This window comes from Octopus sinensis, linkage group LG13 (genome assembly GCF_006345805.1).
Source record: "Octopus sinensis linkage group LG13, ASM634580v1, whole genome shotgun sequence".
NCBI lineage: Eukaryota > Metazoa > Mollusca > Cephalopoda > Octopoda > Octopodidae > Octopus > Octopus sinensis.
Genome location: NC_043009.1, coordinates 26,816,824 through 26,837,682, shown reverse-complemented (window position 1 = coordinate 26,837,682; position 20,859 = coordinate 26,816,824). Strand labels below are relative to the sequence as shown.

The 20,859-nt window shown below is 38.4% G+C and overlaps 2 protein-coding genes across 33 annotated transcripts in view; both read left to right on the top strand.

Annotated features, from left to right (window-relative positions):
- The window catches only part of LOC115218256 (disks large-associated protein 5), a 20,587-nt gene extending 19,867 nt beyond the window's left edge, over window positions 1-720 (top strand). Inside the window, exon 6 of the mRNA XM_029788004.1 lies at window positions 707-720. Coding sequence (XP_029643864.1) covers window positions 707-720 — 14 coding nt within the window. The remainder of the gene's footprint in view (window positions 1-706) is intronic.
- The window catches only part of LOC115218498 (disks large-associated protein 5), a 21,398-nt gene extending 539 nt beyond the window's left edge, over window positions 1-20,859 (top strand). Inside the window, exons 2-18 of one of the 32 annotated variants that reach the window (XM_036508256.1) lie at window positions 707-780; window positions 1,284-1,352; window positions 3,265-3,494; window positions 3,549-3,584; window positions 3,639-3,683; window positions 3,765-4,061; window positions 4,116-4,665; window positions 6,679-6,839; window positions 8,455-8,565; window positions 10,037-10,232; window positions 10,733-11,132; window positions 11,537-11,607; window positions 12,948-13,076; window positions 14,435-14,579; window positions 17,549-17,619; window positions 19,514-19,647; window positions 20,521-20,859. In XM_036508256.1, the coding sequence (XP_036364149.1) occupies window positions 732-780; window positions 1,284-1,352; window positions 3,265-3,494; window positions 3,549-3,584; window positions 3,639-3,683; window positions 3,765-4,061; window positions 4,116-4,665; window positions 6,679-6,839; window positions 8,455-8,565; window positions 10,037-10,232; window positions 10,733-11,132; window positions 11,537-11,607; window positions 12,948-13,076; window positions 14,435-14,579; window positions 17,549-17,619; window positions 19,514-19,647; window positions 20,521-20,565 (2,739 nt within the window). In that variant the 5' untranslated portion in view covers window positions 707-731 and the 3' untranslated portion in view covers window positions 20,566-20,859. Of the gene's footprint in view, window positions 1-706; window positions 781-1,283; window positions 1,353-3,264; window positions 4,062-4,115; window positions 4,666-6,678; window positions 6,840-8,454; window positions 8,566-10,036; window positions 10,233-10,732; window positions 11,133-11,536; window positions 11,608-12,947; window positions 13,077-14,434; window positions 14,580-17,548; window positions 17,620-19,513; window positions 19,648-20,520 lie in introns of all 32 variants that reach the window. The other 31 variants (XM_036508265.1, XM_036508263.1, XM_036508243.1 and 28 more) reach the window with 31 other exon arrangements.

Sequence of the window (20,859 nt, the reverse complement as noted above, 5' to 3'; positions counted from 1 at the left end):
TTTTTTTGTGCTGTAAACCATTTACCATTTCCATGGTACCTAACTTCCTTTCAGACCCTAAGCATGTACTTCATCATCATTTAATGTCCACTTTCCATACTGGCATGGGTTAGGCGGGTGTTTCTAAATATTGCAAAGCATCTTATCTGAAGTGCTGTCATTTCTACTGAATCCTCGTTCTTGGAATGATTTATAAGTTTTCATACATTTTATAGAAGGCAAGTGGTTTGCCATGGAGAGTTTAGTTGATCAAATCAACACCAGAAAGGATTGATGCTGGGCGAAATGCTGAGCAGTATTTCACCTGCCTTTATGTTCTGAGTTCAAATTCCGTTGATGTCAACTTTGCCTTTCGGAGTAGATTAAATAAGTATCAGTTACTCACTGGGGTCAATGTAGTCGACTTAATCCCTTTGTCTGTCCTTGTTTAGCCGCCTGTGGGCAATAAAGAAATCAATATTATTATTAAGGCAATGAGTTGGCAGAATCATTAGCGTGTTGGACAAAATGCACAGCAGCATTTCTTCTGGCCTTCTGGCTCCTTAGGTTTTGAGTTCAAATCTTGCTGTAGCCAACTTTGCCTTCTCCCTTTCAGAGTTGATAAAATAAAGTACCAGTGAAGTACTTGTTGATGTAATTGAATAACCTCCCTGTCCTCTCTGACATTTTTTTTTTAAAATCTTTTTCTCAATTTTTGTTTTGCCAGGGTTGAGCTTTTGAAGAATTCACCAATGATTGAGATGACACGTCGTAAAATACCCAAACATCAATTGGATAAAGGTAAAATATTTCACTTCTATTTCTTCTTTACTTTGTAAACTTCCTTCGATGTTGCATGTGACTAGAAGATAATGAAAAATTTGAATGGTCAAAGTGAGCTAGAAGCAATCTTAATTGCCTTATCTAGCTGGCCATTTAGTCTTCACTCCACCTATTATTTCTGAAAGACCTTTAATCAAAGGCACTCCAACCATAACCATCCCATTGTTTTGTGTGTCAGTCTACACTAACTAATGTGTTCTACCTTTGCCAGACAACAGGATGTGGTTGGAGGAGATTTCATAGCCATTTCTAGCATGTTAAAGGTACAAGAGTTTGTGAGATAGTCAGCTACTTAAATGTCAATTCAGGGGCAGGTAATTCAGTTTATCAAACAACTGAATTCTCATTGTCAAACAACCAAGATTCGCCATGTGTCTGTGCAAGAATGTTTGGAGTAAATTCAGTATTGTTTTGAATAAATTTTTACGCAGGCTCATGGTTTTTTACTTTATTTCTTTTAGTTCCTACTCTTTCATTGGAAGATGATGATGCCAAGAGAGCTGCTTTGAAAGAAGGTTCTACAACTTCAGGTGAGTGCAGATAATGGCCAGGTGACTTTTTGATACCTACCAGCTTGAAACTGCCCCTGGTTCTGTGATACAAGCTTTTATGTTTTAAAGAAATCTAACTTAAAATCCTCCATCAAAATTCTACATTAATGTACGTTTCAAATACCTGCTTAATTATGACAGTAATTTTTCTAAATACTTCGTTATTTCCAAAATTAAAGGAGAGATAGCCATATTTCAACAGAACTATGGTAATGAAAAGATTAAACTATCCCGCAATACAGAAATTGTTGTTTTGTTCCTGTATAAACACTCATCATCATCATCATCGTTTAACGTCATCTTTCCATGCTAGCATGGGTTGGACGATTTTGACTGAGGACTGGCGAGCCAGATGGCTGCACCAGGCTCCAATCTTGATCTGGCAGAGTTTCTACTGCTGGATGCCCTTCCTAACGCCAACCACTCCAAAAGTGTAGTGGGTGCTTTTTATGTGCCACTGGCACGGGGGCCAGTCAGGCGGTACTGGCAACGACCTTGCTCGAATTTTTTTACATGTGCCAGTGAAGCGACGTTGGTAAAGATCACACTCAAATAGTGCCATTTTACATGCCACGTGTACGGAAGCCAGTTGGCTGCTCTGGCAACGATCATGCTCGGATGGTGCCATTGGCACCCTACTAGCACAGGCATAAGTGCCAGTGAGGCGACGCTGGTAATGATCATACTCGAATAGCTGCTCTGTCAACGTTCACACTCGTATGGTGCTCTTTGCACCCCACTAGCACGAATGCCAGTCATTGAATTGATTTTGATTTCACTAACAAAGCAAATTCTTTGGTTAAAGGTTTCCAATCATAATGACCACATTCTTTGACCTGTCTGTCATTTTAGACAATATGAAGGAAATTTGATAACTGTTTCTAGCAAGTCATAACCATGTAGAGGTTCCATCATATGCCAATGAAGTAGCAGATGAGAGGCAAGGATTTATGTGTTTTTATGGTGCCTACTACATAGTGTTCCTTATTTTCTGGGTTCAAATATTGCGATGATAAGTGTTTCCAGTAGGGTCTTGGTTTCTGTGTGGTTTGTGCATGGCAGAAATGATTGTCAGCTTTAAATTATTGAATTCTAAGTCATCTAACCTTGATCCCAACCCATTTCAAACCATCCCTGATTCTGCATTACAATTTTCCTTTTTTGAAGTGATCTAAACCAGTGCTCTGCAACTGGTATGCCGCAGCATACTGGTTGGTGTGCCACAGTGTAACCTGAATATAATTTTTTTACCCCTATATAAAGGCACAGGCGTTGCTGTGTGGTAAGATTCTTGCTTCCCTACCACATGGTTCCAGGTTCAGTCCCCACTGTGTGGCACCTTAGGCAAGTGCTTTCTACTATAGCTTCAGGCCAGGCAAACCTTTGTGAGTAGATTTGGTATATGGAAACTGAAAGAAGCCCATTGTATATATATATGTATATATTTGTGTGTGTCTATGTTTGCCCCCCCCCCCCACCAATATTGCTTGACAGCTGATGCTGGTGTATATATGTCCCTGTAACTTAGCAGCTCGGCAAGAGAGACCAATAGAATAAGGCTTACAAAGAATAAGTCCTAGGGTTGATTTGTTCGACTGAAGATGGTTCTCCTGTATGGCTGCAGTGAAATGACTGAAACAAGTAAAAGAATACTTTTCGTTATATTTTTAGTTGAGGTATGGCGCCAAATTTTGGAAAGAATATAAGTGTACTGCAAGTGAAAAAAAGATTGCAGAGCACTGATCTAAATTAGAACCATTTGTCAAAATTTCATATTATGTTCCAACATCAGCTTAATGACGACAAAGTTATTTTACTAAGTTTTGCTGCTCCTATTGAAAAATGCTATTAACAGGGAATTGAAATCATTGTTTTTTATTTTTTTAAACAGATGGTCAAAGGGCAGTAGAGACGGTTAACCAAGAGGCACCAGTGATGGAATCTCAAGAAGTGACATCAGGGACCCAAGAGATAGAAGGGTCAGTTACCCAGGAGGCAGCAGCAGCTGTCACAGAGCAGATAGCAGAGGTAGTTACTCAGGTGGCACCAGCAGAGGCACATACTCAGGAAACACAAGCAGAGGCAGTTACTCAGGTGGCACCAGCAGAGACAGTTACTCAGGTGGCACCAGTAGAGACAGTTACTCAGGTGGCACCAGCAGAGGCACATACTCAGGAAACACCAGCTGAGACAGCTACTCAGGTGGCACCAGTAGAGACAGTTACTCAGGTGGAACCAGCAGAGGCAGATACTCAGGAAACACAAGCAGAGGCAGTTACTCAGGTGGCACCAGCAGAGACAGTTACTCAGGTGGCACCAGTAGAGACAGTTACTCAGGTGGCACCAGCAGAGGCACATACTCAGGAAACACAAGCAGAGGCAGTTACTCAGGTGGCACCAGCAGAGACAGTTACTCAGGTGGCACCAGTAGAGACAGTTACTCAGGTGGCACCAGCAGAGGCACATACTCAGGAAACACCAGCAGAGACAGCTACTCAGGTGGCACCAGCAGAGACAGTTACTCAGGTGGCATCAGTAGAGGCAGTTACTCAGGAAACACCAGCAGAGGCAGTTACTCAGGTGGCACCAGCAGAGGCAGATACTCAGGTGGCACCAGCAGAGGCAGATACTCAGGAAGCACCAGCAGAGACAGTTACTCAGGTGGCACCAGCAGAGGCAGATACTCAGGTGGCACCAGCAGAGGCAGATACTCAGGAAACACCAGCAGAGACAGCTACTCAGGTGGCACCAGCAGAGACAGTTACTCAGGTGGCACCAGCAGAGGCAGATACTCAGGAAACACCAGCAGAGACAGCTACTCAGGTGGCACCAGTAGAAACAGTTACTCAGGTGGCACCAACAGAGGCAGATACTCAGGAATCACCAGCAGTAGTTGTCCCACAGGATGCAGCAGAGACTCTCACCCTAGAAACACCAGTGATGGAACCACAAGAGATGAAGGAGGCTGTTGCCCAGGGGGAAGTAATTGATGTCCCACAGGAAGTAGCAGAGATAGCTACCCAGGATGCATCTGGAATAGCCACCCAAGAAGCCCCAGCGACCACACTTGAGGAGACTGTGGAGGCTGTTAGCCAAGAATCAGCAGGGCAAGTCTTACAGGAATCGTCATCTGATGACTCTTCCCAACAAAATTCAGAGACAGAAAAATCTGACACAGAAAACGTAGAACACAATGTGCCTTATTTCAGGAACCTTGTGGTATCACAAACTGAAATACTAAACAACCTGTCTGATGTTTGGGAGGTAGTTGTACCGACCCTCAGTGAAGAAGGTAAGAAAATAGATTGAAATCTTTCTGTTATTAGATTATTTTTCTTTTCACATTTATCAGAATTCCATTGCTACAGTTAGCGCTGTCTTTTGGACTCCTTGATTAAGAGCTTGTCACAGTTTATATAGTATGAAATGTTAAAGTAACAATAGGTTAAATGACTCCATGTTTTATAAAACTTCATTAGACTTGTTTTGATATAGAAGAGGTTTTTTTATTTGTGTGTGTGGAGGGGCACAGTGTCATATTAAACTTGCTGCAGACCTGTTTTGCTCTGTTGAGTTCTAAAAGTAAAATTATATATATATATATATATAACGGGAAGCTTTATGAAAATAGACAAAAGACGAAGGCAGGTGAAAAACAAACAAACAATTGTATTAGTATGGCGCTCAGGAAATATAAATAAAACAAGTCTTTAACGTTTCGAGCCTACTCTCTTCAACAGAAAGATACACAGAGAAAAAAAAACACAGAAAGAAGGAGAGAAAAAAATATGCGTGCAGTAACTAACGAATCAACATGGCGATCTGATTTCGGCCAGAAGTCAAAGATCAAACATGAGACGCAAGAGCGAAATTATATATATATATATATATATATGTGTGTGTGTGTGTGTGTGTGCAGCATACAAAGCAAATTTATAAGCTCTTCTATATTTATTGAGCCTTCTTTTCTCCCATTTGTACATCTGTCTGTGTGCTGTTACTGACACTTTATCTTGAAGATAGCCGAGTGTTGTGGAAGCTTCAGTTGAAACAAATCAAAAAATAAACTATCCAGATTATGATTGCCTCTTGGTGGTTTTCACTGATTATTACTTCATGGGATTTTATTCATTTTGCAGTTATAACATAAAAATCCTTTCTGCTATAGATACAAGGCCAGAAATTTTATAAGGGAGGGGCTAAGTCAATTACTCAGCTGGTACTTATTTCATCAACTCCAAAAGGATGAAAGGCATAGTCAACCTTGGCAAAATTTGAACTCAGAACATAGAGATGGACAAAATGTCGCTAATCATTTTTGTCTAGTGTACTAAGAACTGTACCAGCTCACCATCTTTAAATTATAGCATAATATTAAAATAAATGTTAGCTGATGTATCCATCATCCTTTCTTTAAGACTGTAAGGCAGTGTTTCTCAATGTTTTTACCCTTTCGTAACCCTTAAAATAAATTACATGCCTCGAGGAACCTCTGCACAAAAATAATTATATACTATAACTTTCTCATATTTTTTTCATCGTAGTTCACATGGTAAATATCATATATATATATATTGTTGTTATATTTCTTTGATAACATAATAGGTTAGATAGGATAATGTCTGTATTACAATGAAGGAAGGAAGCACTCCGTCGGTTACGACGATGAGGGTTCCAGTTGATCCGAATCAACGGAACAGCCTGCTCGTGAAATTAACGTGTAAGTGGCTGAGCACTCCACAGACACATGTACCCTTAACGTAGTTCTCGGGGAGATTCAGCGTGACACAGAGTGTGACAAGGCCGGGCCTTTGAAATACAGGTACAACAGAAACAGGAAGTAAGAGTGAGAGAAAGTTGTGGTGAAAGAGTACAGCAGGGATCACCACCATCCCCTGCCAGAGCCTCGTGGAGCTTTAGGTGTTTACGCTCAATAAACACTCACAACGCCCGGTCTGGGAATCGAAACCGCGATTCCGCTGCCCTAACCACTGGGCCATTGCGCCTCCATCTGTATTACAATAACCAATATGTTGTGCATGAATTGTAATATTACAATCATGAAATTAGCATTAGCTTATCTCACTCTTTCTCGTGGAACTCTAGGGTTCCGGGGAACCCTGGTTGAGAAACGCTGCGTAAGGTATGATTCAAGGGAAATGTTTCTCGCTGCTAGTTTTAATTGGTTGAGCAATCATGTAGGGGTTCTCCTTTGTGATTATTGCTTCAGGTTTTACCTGTTGCTTGTGTTTTTTTGTGAGAGTGTGTCTTGCCGCTGTCATTGATGGCTTTTCTATGATTTCAGTTGAGGGTGACGTCCGCACAGTTATTGGTCAAGCTAAGCTGCTCATTTCACAACGTTTCCATCAATTCATTGGTTTGGTTGACAACTGTGAATTTAACACTGGCGAGAAGACAACCACATGTGAAGATTTGCAAGGGTTTTGGGACATGGTGGATTTCCAGGTAAGACATTTTTTTTTCTTTTATTGCTATAGTGTGGTTTTCACTAATGAAAAATTCTCTCCATTGGTTCTTCTCTCTTCTACTACAGTCACATGACTGACCTTTTATTGAACCCTGTAAGTATTTCAGCAGACTGGTGGGGTGGTAGCAGATGGTGGCCCCCAAAACTGGTTAATATTTGTTAAAACCTTCAGGAGTAACTACAATGTTGGATGAAGGTTTGCGTGTGTGTGCATATTATCAAAGGCAACTAATTTGTAAAATTGAGTTATTTGTATGCTTCAGAAAGTTATGATGCTCTGATGCTCATCCTGTATCTCTTATGCTAACACACTCTCTCTCTCTCTCTCTCTCTCTCTCTCTCTCTCTCTCTCTCTCTCTCTCTCTCTCACTCAACATGACGTAAAGCATTTCTGGAGATATCAACCAACCAACAGATGTATATATTGGTTATTACATAGAGGCGAACTGGCAGAATCTTTAGCTTGACAAACAAAATGTTTAGCAGCATTTATCTGTCTTTATGTTCTAAGTTCAAATTCTACCAAAGTCAGTTTTGCCTTTCATCCTTTCAGGGTTGATAAAGCATGTACCAGTTAAATACTGGGGTTGATGCAATCAGCTTACCTTTTCCCAGAATTTGAAACCATTATTATTATTATTATTATTATTCATTTAACATCTGCCTTCCATGCTGACATGGATTGGACTGTTTGACAGGAGCTATCAAGCTGAAGAGCGGCATCAGGCTCCAATTGTCTGATTTTGGCAGTTTCTATGGCTGGATGCCCTTCCTAATGCCAACCACTTTACATGAAGTACCAGGTGCTTCTAATGTGGAACCAAAGGAAGTGGCTTTGTACCAGGTGTGAGGTTAAAGTATAACAGAGGGAATAGATGTAGGTAAAAAGCACCATTCAAATGTGGTCGATGCTAGTACCACTTGACTGGCCCTCATGCCAGTGACACGTAAAAAGCACCCACTACACTCTCAGAGTGGTTGGCGTCAGGAAGGGCATTCAGCTATAGAAATTTTGCCAGATCAGATTGGAGCCTGGTGTAGCCTTCTGGCTAACCAGTCCTCAGTCAAACCATCCAACCCATGCCAGCATGGAAAGCAGACTTTAAACAATAATGATGATGATGTCTTACTATAGAAGATATACTTGGCTACCCCAAAAGGAAAAGAGAGGAGAATTATTTGTATTTTTTTGGTTTTATAATAATAGATTGTGATTTGTGTAAAATTGGCACTTCTCCATGTTTGAATTTGTCTTGATCTGCATTAAAATTACATTAACCCTTTAGTATTTAAACCAGCCATATCCGGCCAAAATATTTAATCGGTTTTATGTTCAAACTGACCAGATCCAGGCCCTCACACCTACCCTACAATGTTATTCTACATGAAGTAATTACACCATCAAGATCTTGAAGATATGAGATAATGCAGGATTAATTCAAATCAATGGGAATCAATAAGCATTATGTTTGATAGAATAATCTGAACACTAAAGGGTTAAAAAACAAACACGTTTCTTTATCAAGTTTATAAGTAGCTTTCTTGTATTTTCTTTGAGGACTATAGCTAAAAATATGTTTTTCTTTTGCTAAGGTGGAAGATGTGAAGAAAAAGTTTGCTGATTTACAGAAATTGAAAGACAACAATTGGCAGGCAGAAGATGTTCCATCGATCAAACCTGTCAAGAAAATCAAGAAAGCAAAGGTAAGAGGCAATGTTGTTTAGTCCCCAAGTTGACCCTCATCAAGCTGACTTGTTATCAAAAGTATTCCATCCTTGACCATCCCATCTTTTTATGGATTCATTATCTAATGTACCCTTTTCCTTTTTAAGGGTATGATTTGAAAAAGATTTTGTTTTCTATTGAGTCAAAGGATAACATAGAGACTTCTCAAAAATGTGGACATCAGAATCAGTCAAGTATAATATGAGATAGAACACTTCTGCATTCTGAATTCAAATCATGATTGCTTGGCCATTGGTCAGAAATCTTGTTTATTCCACTTCACACCTGCTGTGCTTCTCTAACTTTTTTTATGAATTAGTGGATCTGTTCACCTAGTCCAATCCTCTCTACCATTCTCTTTCATTCACCTTCCTGTAACTTAAAGATATTCCCTGATATATTTTCATCAGCACCTTCTGTTTTTTCCAGCTGGAGTAGCCATTGTCTCTCCCCCTATAACAAGACACCTGTTCCTGTCCTTCTATCAAACTCTAACCTCTCATCACTGGCACAAAGTCACCTCCCTCAATCCCAGGTTCTGTGCCTTGTCTTACAAGTTATTTGGTGACCTCACTAATGCTGGTGCCATGTAAAAAAGCACTCAATACACCAAGGATTGTGCATTAGGAAACCATGACAAAGCAGACAGTGGAGCTTGGTGCAGTCCTCTGGCCCATGAACTCCTGTTGAACCATTCAACCCCACCTCAGCATGGGAATGGACATTAAATAATTATGACTGGAGTAGGGTGGGGTTTTTTTTTTTTGTTTTTTTTTTCAAACTAGTTTCTTTTGATATGAATCTCAGAAGTACAGTGGAATGGAACCAATTAAATTCTGGTGGTCAAGACATGAAAATGCTTGATGGAATTTCCACTATTCTATCTGTTTGGCCACGGCTGCTTCTAGCCATAGCCTATCTACTGGGCTTTCTTCACAGCTTCTGTCCACCAAATTTTGCTTACAAGACCTTTGTTGTCCTGAGATTATGATAGAAAATAGTTGTCCAAGATATCATGCTGTAGGATTGAACCCCTAACCATGAGGTTGTAAGAAAACCTCTTAACCACACAGTCATGTTATATATATATATATAAGTAATAAGCACAGAAGTGGCTGTGTGGTAAGAAGCTTAAATCCCAACCACATGGTTCTAGGTTCAAGCCAACCAAAGCGTTGTGAGTGGATTTGGTAGATGGAAACTGAAATATGCCCGTTGTATATATACATGTATATATATCTGTGTTTATTCCCCATCACCACTTGACAACTGGTGTTGGTGTGTTTATGTCCCCATGACATAGCGGTTCGGCAAAAGAGACTGATAGAATAAGTGCAGGGGTCGGTTTATTCAACTAAAAATTCCAATGACTGAAACAGGTTTTAATTGATGGTTAAACGACATTGTTGATAAAATTATTATTATCTCCTGTTTTCATTTTTTTCTCAGCCTGTTACTTCCAAGATTTCGAAAGTGAAAGGAAAATCAAAGTTTGCCCAATTTATCGCACAGAAGAAGAAAATTGCAAATAATTCAACTGGGGGTGATGCTGATGAAGCAGAGAAGGAAGAATCAGTTAAAGTATTTGATGGCCATTTCTTCAAAGTGGAGAGTCCAGTTCGATCACCAAAGCCGCATTGTTTGGGTAAGATTTCCTTTCTTCAAGCCTGCATTTTCTATTGTAAAACTGAAATATTTTCACTCACTTTATTTCAATATCATCATTATGGAAGATGATTAACATTATTACGTTAAGTGATACTTGGAAATGTCAGGGTTAATGACAGGAAAGGCATCCAGCCATAGAAAATCTTCCCCAATAACCTCCATCTGACTCATGCAAACATGGAAAAGTAGATGTTATGATGGGATTTTTGCAGTTTCCATCATCATCATCATCATCATATCTACTTTACCTTATTCCTTCACAAGCATTGGTTGGCTTTGGGGATGTAGTAAAAGTCATCCAAAGTGCTGTGCTATGGAGTTGATCCTTGAACCCCATCTTTGCAATGTGAAATTCTTAACCACACTGCCATGCTTGTACTTACGTTGGGGTTAAAAAAAAAAAATCTTAGTCTGTTTAAATTCTTTAAGTTTTTAACTTTTGGATTAAATAAATTCTTTGAATTTTTTTATTTTCAGATTCTCCCCGGAGTCCAGTTGTCATGCCAGTTTTCACAGAGACAACCCAGGAACGGTCAGCAGACATCCAGGCTGATATTCATGAGAAAGACGACTCAGATGATAAAACATTTCAAACAGTTGAGATAGAGCCAAAGGATAAAGAAACTGTGCAGAATTCTTTTGACTCAGCAAAGGTAACACCTTTGGTTTCAAGACGTAGCTATGTTCCAACTGTACCCAGCCCTCTCCTTCAAGATATAACTCCTGTGAGAAAGAGAGCATCGACAAACCGGCGCTCACGTCTACTCGGTGAAACAGTGAACACTCCAGACAACTGTCAGCCAGTATTGTCATCTACATCAGTTGAAAACGTTGAAAAGGAAAATGATGAAGTGTTTGTCCTCCAGTCACCACCAAGGTTTGTATTTCATCATTTTATTGATTTATTTTCTAAAGTTTTCAAGCAAAATGGGGATGAGCAGGTGAAGCAATGTCTAGATTAACAGTTTGTGTGTCTTAATGCATAAAAAATGTCTGCCAATCCAGTTTATCTAGTTCCATAAATTACAGATATGGAATCATACTTGGCTGTTCTTGTGTTTATTTCCACCAATCTTCCATTGAGCTATGCTCAATCCTTAAACTTGTCTCCACTCATCCTCTATTGAGCCCCTCTCAGCTAGTCCTTATACTCACTACTACTTGTGTGCCAATACGTTATCCTCAAACTTGGTCAGTTCCTTTACATTGTTTCCTTGTAAGCTTAGAACCAAAGATTTTAAAGAAAATTAATTCAGTTTACTTTTGTTATTTTTCCTAAAGCAGAAGACGTTCTCAGAGAGTCAGCCGGAGACTTTCTGCAATGGAATCATTTCCCAAATCGCCCAGTAAAGGTAGGTGGCATTAGTTTATTATTGTACTTCCCACTCGACTTTTGTCTGTCACCCACTATATTTTGTTTCTTGTTTTTTTTTTTAACAAGCCATGTGTTTTTGCCTTTCAAAATCTCTTCACTCTGCTCTAATATATTACTGGACGTTGCTGCTGAGGGCTTTATTTGTGAGGATATTACTTTGCGGGGTTTGTTAATATAATCTTTAGGAATTGTAAAATTTTCTAATCCTTACATCTACATTAAATTTGTATTTGTTTCATCCCTGATAGTCGTAAGATATCCATTTTGCTGTGATGTTTTCTTAAGCTCTGCTGCACTTGGAAGAGTGTGTTTAAGTGTGTAGTGTGTACACATGCACACACACACAAAACATTCTCAAACGTTAGACAAAATAATTCTTAAAACCCTAACCGTAACTCTACTTTATATTACTTTATTTCATTTTATTTCCTTGGAAAATTTGAAGAGTTTCTGTACTTGTGTTTAAATAATCTAAAAGACAATTCTTTCATTTCTTCTGACTAATCTTATTATTATTATTATTATCAATGTACTACTCTGTACACTATTAAAAATAGTTTTATTTCTATATATATCCCTGTCCAGCCCAATCCTCTGTATCGCTCTACCTATATTCTCCCCCTTGGTGCCTTGAGGGCATGTCCCCGGCACATATCCACCATCATCTCTCTTTTCCTCTCTAAGTCGCCTTCTCCAACTGAGATATCCTTGTAGCTCTTCTACAGCAAGACTCCTATCTCTATCTTTCTATTTTAATCTCTCATCAACCAGTACAAAGCCACCTCCCTCATTACTACTCCCCACCACTCAAAGACACTTTGTCTTTGTTGGTGTCACATAAAAAGCACTCAGTACACTCTTGAAAGTAGTTGGTGTTAGGAAGGGTATATAGCTGCAGAAACCATGCCGAAACAGCCAATAGAACTTAACATAACCCCCTAACTTGCCGGCTCTTATCAAATCATCCAATCCTTGCCAGCATGAAGAACAGGCATTAAATCTTGATGGTGATGATGACACATGCATACAGGGTGTTGCAAATAAACTTTGGTTTTACCATTTGGGATAAAGGGTTCCACAAAAAATGTATGATGTCCATTGATCCAAGCCATGACTGTAACTGAAAAAAAATAGCGGTAAAACATTTTCTCCATGGAAACAACATTTCCATCTCCCTAGCTTCACTGGAGCCACAGCAATGGGTATGTAAAACTTGGGAAGTTTTTCTGCTGCATCCTCTGTGTGTGTGTTTTCATCCTGTTTTTATTACTTTAAATTTCAAAATGTAATGTGTATTTTCTGTTAAATTTTATTCAGATTCTACAAACACCAAAGATTGTGTACCGGTTGGACAGCTGGTTGATTTGTCTGAACATGCCAGTCTTAATTGTGAAAGTACCACTGAGAAAAAGACCCCGGCAACAAAAAGAAGGTCCAGGGGTGGATGTAAGTAAAACCTAATCATCTCTTAAGACAATGATTGATTTAGGAGAAATAGTGTGAAGGTATGGTGTTTGTTAATTAAGGTACAGTGATTGTGGGGTTGTAATATGGGTCAACCTATCACTCAGTTAACGAGTTACAGCCTGAAAACAATCACGTTGTTGTTGTGGATGTTGGTGGTGCTGTGAGAATTGAAAATGGTGTGATAAATTGCCATGTTTTGTAAAATTTAAGATAGTTTTAAACCTGTCTAACACTATAATGAAGAACGCAGAATTATCTGGATACAACTTTTATTTTTTTTTTTCAAATATTTGACAAATTAGGATCTCTCTTTCTCTCTGTTTATTTATCAACCTACACACATACACACCAACACTGGAATCTACTATAAACCTAAAACATTGCCCAAAATTAACCACACTGCATCAAAATTAAACATGTACGTGCATATACCCAACATATGATACGTGACACCAGTCCCACCCAGCTTAGTCTGTTGGTTACGATGTCGAAGGTCCCAGTTGATTCAGTCAATAGAACAGCCTGCTCATGAAATTGATGTGCAAGTGGCTGAATACTCCACAGACATATGTACACTTGATGTAGTTCTTGGGGAGTTACAGCATTCATTTTTGCCAGCTGAATGGACAGGAACAACATGAAATAAAGTGTCTTGCTCAAGGACACAATGCATTTCTGGGAATTGAACTTACGATCATTAGCCAAATACCCTGACCACTGAACCAGACATGTTCACACAATATGCCTTTGATGATCTGAATCCACTCATTATTGTCCCTGGACCTGTGCAACAGATATGCTCTCCATGAGGCTTTTTGCTGCTGATAAACACATCTATTCTGCCCAGTGCATGTATCAAATATGCATTTTAACCATTGGGTAGCTGGAGTCGAAGTTGGAGTCTGAAACAATTAAGGGGTAGCTGGAGTTGGTAAAACTATATTGGCTCTGATTCCGACTCATAATATCTTTATTCTTTAATATAAACCAGTTATAACATATAGGCTTACTCAAACTTGTGTGTATGCATAGGCTTTATGGAATATGTAGACCACAATCAATTAATTACATAAAGAGGAGTCAGAGTCATGTGCCAATAGTACAGGAGTCGGAGTTGAAATTTTTTTGTTTCGATTCCTCAGCCCTGATTTCAGGTATGGTGTTCCCAGCTCCATACTGAACATATTCCCCATATCTATCTATCTATCTATTTCTAGCAATTTCAGTGACTGTAGTGACTTGTTTTCATAAATGTTTTTGTCTGTACGCTTTAAAACAAATATGTCTCAAATTCATCTGAAACCTCTTTAAACAGTAATTTTCACTCTTTGAAATAGTGACGCCAGGGGCTCAAAGTGGCAGTCGTCGTTCCACACGGATTGCAAGACTGTCTGTGTTCCATGTTGAACCATGTTCTACAAAAGTTGAGAATCATGCAGATATGAATCTGATAGACTTTCAAACACCCATGACATCAAAGAGGTAAGCTGTTTCTCTAAATGTACATACGTATGTATGCTTGGGAGTGTTTCTGCCTCCTCTTCCTCCCTTAGCTTTTGTTTTACCTATATATATCTCTTATTATAAAAGGCAGATTTTATCTGCCTCCCTTTGTCTCTTATAGAAATCTACAATATAGGATTTCTTCAATTACAATTTACCTAGCATTTTTAAGAGTAGACTGCATCGGGTCTTGCCAGGTCCACTTTTTAAAATTTCAACCCCAATTAAGCAAAATTTAGAGAAAACTCACATTGTGGTGTATAAGTCAAATGCTTTTCTTAGTGTGGGCACACGCACACACACACACAGTGTGCAACAAATAAAGTGAAAGTAATTCACTTTTTGTAGTGACTGACTCTTTCACTCTGCATTCCCACTTCCTCTTTACACACATAGACATGCAAATATATAAATAAAATTGTAAGCTAGCGTGTGTGTGAGTGTGCGTGAGTGTGTGACAGGAAAGTTTTTTAGGACGAATATAAGACCTAAAGTATATCCAAGTAGCAGAAAGATCGCCCGAAAGTGTATATAGATATTTAAATGTATTTATATATTCATCTATACACAGATGTATGTATAATGTGTGTGTATATATTTCCATAGAGGTAACCTTTCACTCCATACAAAGTTTTTTAGGACGAATATAAGATCTAAAGTATATACAAGTAGCAGAAAGATCGCCCAAAAGTGTATATAGATATTTAAATGTATTTATATATTCATCTATACACACATGTATGTATAATGTGCGTGTATATATTTCCATAGAGGTAACCATTCAATCCATACAAAGTTTTTTAGGACGAAAATATTTATATATAAAAGAAAGGTTGTGTGTCTGTCTACTCCGATTTAGATTCCTAACTACTCCCACATTTTGCGATGCAGTTTAACCAATCGTGATTCATATCGAGCCCTTCTGGGTATTAGCGCGCGTCTACGATGAGTCTATGATTTTACAAATAATTTACCATCATTTTTTTCCATTTTAATGCATATTTTTTTTAATAAAGGGAAGTAACTCTCAAACTTCACACCAATTTGCGTGCTCATATGCGACGTAATATCACATCAGCAGCATTTCCTCACACCACCCTCCTTGCACTTGGCGAAGGCAAAATACCAGGGATGAAAATGGTAATATTGCCATCGATTCCATTTGTACCATTGTTAAAACGCCTTCTGATCTCTGAGATGCAGTGTTCCCAGATCTACAAGCTAATTATCAGAATATGGATTGGATTGGCAAAAAGGCTATACTGGCCCCGAGGAATAAAACTGTTCACCATATTAATGATGAAATGCTAAAACTCATTCCTGGGGAAGTCTATGTATATCAGTCTATCGATACAACTCCTGACCCAGAGGACGTCATCAACTATCCAATAGAGGTACTCAATTCCTTTGAGCACCCCGGACTACCACCACACTTTCTCAAACTTAAAGTTGGTGCCCCTATAATGCTCATCAGAAATTTGGTTCCCCCAAAACAATGCAATGGCACACGTTTGATCGTTAAGTCCTTATCTCCCACCGTAAACTTATATCAATATTTGCCTGAATAATCATAAATTCAGTGCAATCATTAACAGTACTTTCAAGCAATTCAGCCCCGAGCAACGCCGGGCAATTCTGCTAGTCTATATATATAAATGGCAAAATGTCTGTCTGTGTGTGTGTCCTTTATACAAATCCACAATTTTTCAGTTAGCGGGCTTGCACTTTCTATGGTCATTCAAAACTGTCCAAGGGTGGTCGTGCACATCTTTACATTTCCCCAGTCACCCCGCAAAGCTATTAAAAAATCAATAGAAGTGACTTTTTGTGAATTTTCTATCCAAAACCCAATCAAAATGCCCGAAACTCGATACGCCAATTGAATGCCAGCTAGCTGTATGTGATTGGTTGGAGATTTGGACAGTACTCGCGTGTATGTGCACACGCATGCAGCTGTATATGCATGCACTAACACTATGACCCGGCAACAGGTATATGTAATACACATTAAGTACAGTACATCACCAGCAAGTGGGAAATACATAAATACATGAGAGATAAGTATGGGACAAAATACTAAAAGAAGAAAACTCGTCAGTTGTTGATTTACTACTCTCTATTTGTCATTGAAAGCATGAAAAAGGGAGTAGTAAAATGGTTGACAACTGACAAAGAGTTAACTTCTTTAGGTATTTTGTCTTGTACTTATCTCTCGTGTGTTTATGTATTTTTCACTCATTGGTGATGTCCTGGACTTATTTTTAACTGAATGCCATGCAGCATTGTCCACAATCAGTTCATATATATGTGTGTTGTGTTGTGTGACGTGTACTTCTATTGAAGTGCAGATAGAATATGGTCATACCAAAGATAAATCTGGAAAGACGAGATGTTGATAATTTGGTCTCAGATAAAATAACATAGGAGCCAGATCCAAAGGTAGATTATATCTTTATATATAAAAGTCAAGTTGTGTGTCTGTCTCCTACGATTTAGATTCCTAACTACTCCCACATTTTGCGGTGCAGTGTAACCAAAAGCGGGTATCTTATAGTCGTGATTCATATCGAGCCCTTTTGGTATTAGCGCACGTCTATGATGAGTCTACGATTTAAAAAATAATTTGCCATAATTTTTTTCCATTTTAATGCATTTTTCGCTATTATATAAGGGAAGTAACTCTCTAAAAATGTCTACGATGAGTCAACGATTAAAAAAAAAATTTACCATAGTTTTTTTTCCATTTTTAACGCATTTTTTTTATATTTTTGGGCTATAACTCTCTAAAAATGCTTTATAGTTATTTCCCTTACAAATCCGAGCAACGCCGGGCGATACTGCTAGTATTTCATATTTGTTAAACATGTATTGGAAGAGAAGAAAAATGAACACAAAAAGTGATGATATTTCAATAATGTTCTTATCTTTTCTTTTTCTCTTTGCTGTAGGAAAAGTATGAAAAGACCAAAGTCTGTTGCATTTGCAGATTCTGTTACAGAGGAGGAGGAGAACTGCTCGAGTGAGTGAAGACTTTATTGCAATTGTAATTGGGGGTACCCATAGCTTTGCTGTTTGGTTCTTCAAAATAAGTAGCAGTGAAGTACAGGAGTTAATTTAAATCAACTTTCCAAGATTTGTGGCATTGGGGCCACTGTTAGACATCGTTGTGCTGGCAGAATTGTTTGAATCTTGGAATAAAGGCTTTGTATAAGGCAGCGAGCTGGCAGAATCATTAGCATGCCAGGCAAAATGCTTAGCGGTAGTTCGTCTGTCTTTCCATTCTGAGTTCAAATTCCAACGAGCTCAGCTTTGCCTACCATCCTTTTGGGGTCAATAAATTAAGTACCAGTTGCATACTGGAGTCGATCTAATCGACTAGCCCCCTCCCCCCAAATTTCAGGCTTTGTGCCTAGAGTAGAAAAGAATAAAGGCTTTGTATTTCTTCCAATGCTATACTGAGTTCAAATCCTGCCATGGTCATGTTTGCTTTTCACCCCTCCATGGTTAATAAAATAAAGCACTAGTCAAGTACTGGGGTTGATGGTATCAACTTAATCCCTCCCTTTAAAGTTGCAGGTCTTGCGTCTAAATCAGAAACATTATTGTTTTACATTTCCTTTCTATTATCTATGAGGTTCAAACCTCTCTAGAGTTCACCATTCATCTTTCTGGGTGTAAGCACTTATTTAATAAGTACCACTTGAACACTGGGGTAATTGAGGTTTCAATCTGATTTCGTATCCCCAATGACAAAAACCCTGGATGTTCTGAGCTAAGTCAAAAAATGTGTGTCTCAATATAGAAATCTTTAAACAAAACATCTAATGATTTGTGTGAAAGCCTGTCCAGGTTAGAATTAAATTCATATAGGCATGTCGTGCTTGAGAAGACCCATCAAGCCGAGCAGAATCGCAGTCGTGGCAGATACTGGTATCATGCAAATGGCACGTAAAAGCACCCATTACACTCTCGGGGTTGTTGGTGTTAGGAAAGGGCATCCAGCCGTAGAAAACCATGCCAAATCAGACTGGATCCTGGTGCAGCCTTCTTGCGTGCCAGCTCATCCCAGCATGGACAACAGATGCTAAATAATGATGATACACTTGAAACAACTTTGGATTAACATACTGGTATATATAACATAATGTATATAGAAATGTGGAACAGCACTAATTGTATTATTTCATTTCAGAAAATTTCTCTAAGAGACACATTGTAGAACCCAGTAAGTTTTCCAAATGCCACTTTAATTCATTTAATAAATAATGCATAAAAAAAAAACCTGGTGTACTAAATTGAAGCAGTATCCAGTTCCATTAGTCATCTATGTATCATACTTTGTATATACACCACTGGAAGGGAAATTACTGTCTGTCTTGTCTGAAATAAATTCTTGTACACATGAAAACTTAGCAGTGGTTAGTGAGGATGCCAGATGCACTTCAGCCTTCTTGGACCTTGTCAATGATGTGTACTCGCAACTGGTCACATACCTAGATGAGATTTGTCACCTCTGATAGAGGAAACAAATGCAAATAGCTGCTGAGCTGAATAAATAATCCAGTACATGCAACTGAAGCAGTACTCAGTTAAAACAGCCATTTGCAAGATATAGTAAGATTTTGTCCAAGATAACTTGCCTGCCAGCATTGTATATACAACCATTCATAGATAGCTGTAAAAATGAAAGTTTTAGTTTTGTGAAGCCAATCTAAATTCAGGAATATTTTAGAAATATAATAATGAAAGGATTAAATAACTGCAAGTACTTTTGATGAGTTCTTTAAGACTTCTATTTTTGTTTTAGTTCCCAACATTTGCCCTTTGTCTCAATAATTGATTTGCCTTGTGAGTTAGTGTACAATTTTTGAAGAAGTTATAATCTTATTTATTTATTTTTCTTTTGATTAAAACACCTGCAGGTGATTTGACCACAGTATTATATCCCATCAGCCCAAATGTTGATTGTACAGAGACCATAGAGCAGAGTAGCAAAAAACAACCGAGATTTGGAAAGCTGAAAGTTGGCTATACACCAATCCGTTCTGTAAGTTCACTGTGTTTATATATTTGCCTGTCTGGGGTAGGTTGTATCGAGGTTAGTTGAGACAAGAGGAAAAAGAAAACAATCTGAAATACTTCAGTTTTAGAATACTGCTTCATAAATATAATGTTTACACTAGCCTGTAGTTTGATATTAAAACATACATAAAGCATAAGCATGTTTCATGTTACATCAAAGTTCTTCTTCCTGGGGCTTGTCAATAACAAAAACCAATCAATTATTGAAATCAGATTAATTAACTGTTCCCTACCTTTAAAATATTGTCTCTGTGTGCATGACATGGAACTACTATGGCACATCTTTTGCAACATACAGACAGCATCACATTTAATTTGTTTTGTTCTTTGTAAGAAATTATTGTTTTAGCACAAAGGTTAAAATGCTGGGAAACTATTTTACATTACTTAATTTTTGCCCCTTCACAGTTCCAACCCCATTTGTATCCCTTTTGCCTTCCATTCTTTTGTGGGTTGGTCTAATAATTAACAGGTTTGTATATTCTGGAAAACCTGACAAAACAAATTTTCTGAATTGGATCTTGTGTATTGTGTTCTTTTCTCTGAGGACGCAGCTTGGGTGGTAGTTCGTGTTGGTTGGCCACATGTCTCTTGGTCAGAGTAGGTGAAATGTCTCGCAAACGGGACTGACTGGGATACTGCTTTGTTGCCCAGGACAACCCTGAGCAAAACAAATGGGGAATGCAACAAAGTGCTACAACAGCACACACCCCCAGACCTGATCTGACCTATATGCCAGGGTCTTTTTGGTTAGATTTACCTAATCCTTGTTTGTAGTCCTATAACAAATCATTATTTTTGACATTTTCATCTATCTATCTTTTTCTTGTTTCCACAGCGTCAAAACCGGAGAAGTTCTCAACAGATGGAGGAAGATAACTGAGACACCTCTAGTTCCTGTAACACTTACTTTCCATTCAAAATAGTGCACAAGGCCCTCCATATTTTCTCTAAACAAAATATGGAAACCTTCAATACATTTGTCACAGTGTGAGTTGGTATGAATGTGAAACATAAATGTGACTCTTGACTGATGAGTGATTGAAATCCCTTCTTTTTAAAGAAGAAAGAAATTATCCCAGAATTTTTTTTTTTTTTTTTTTTACAAAATCACGAAACAAACTTGATGTTTTCTCAAAACAATGTATTCATAAAATAACACAATTTTCTAAATGTA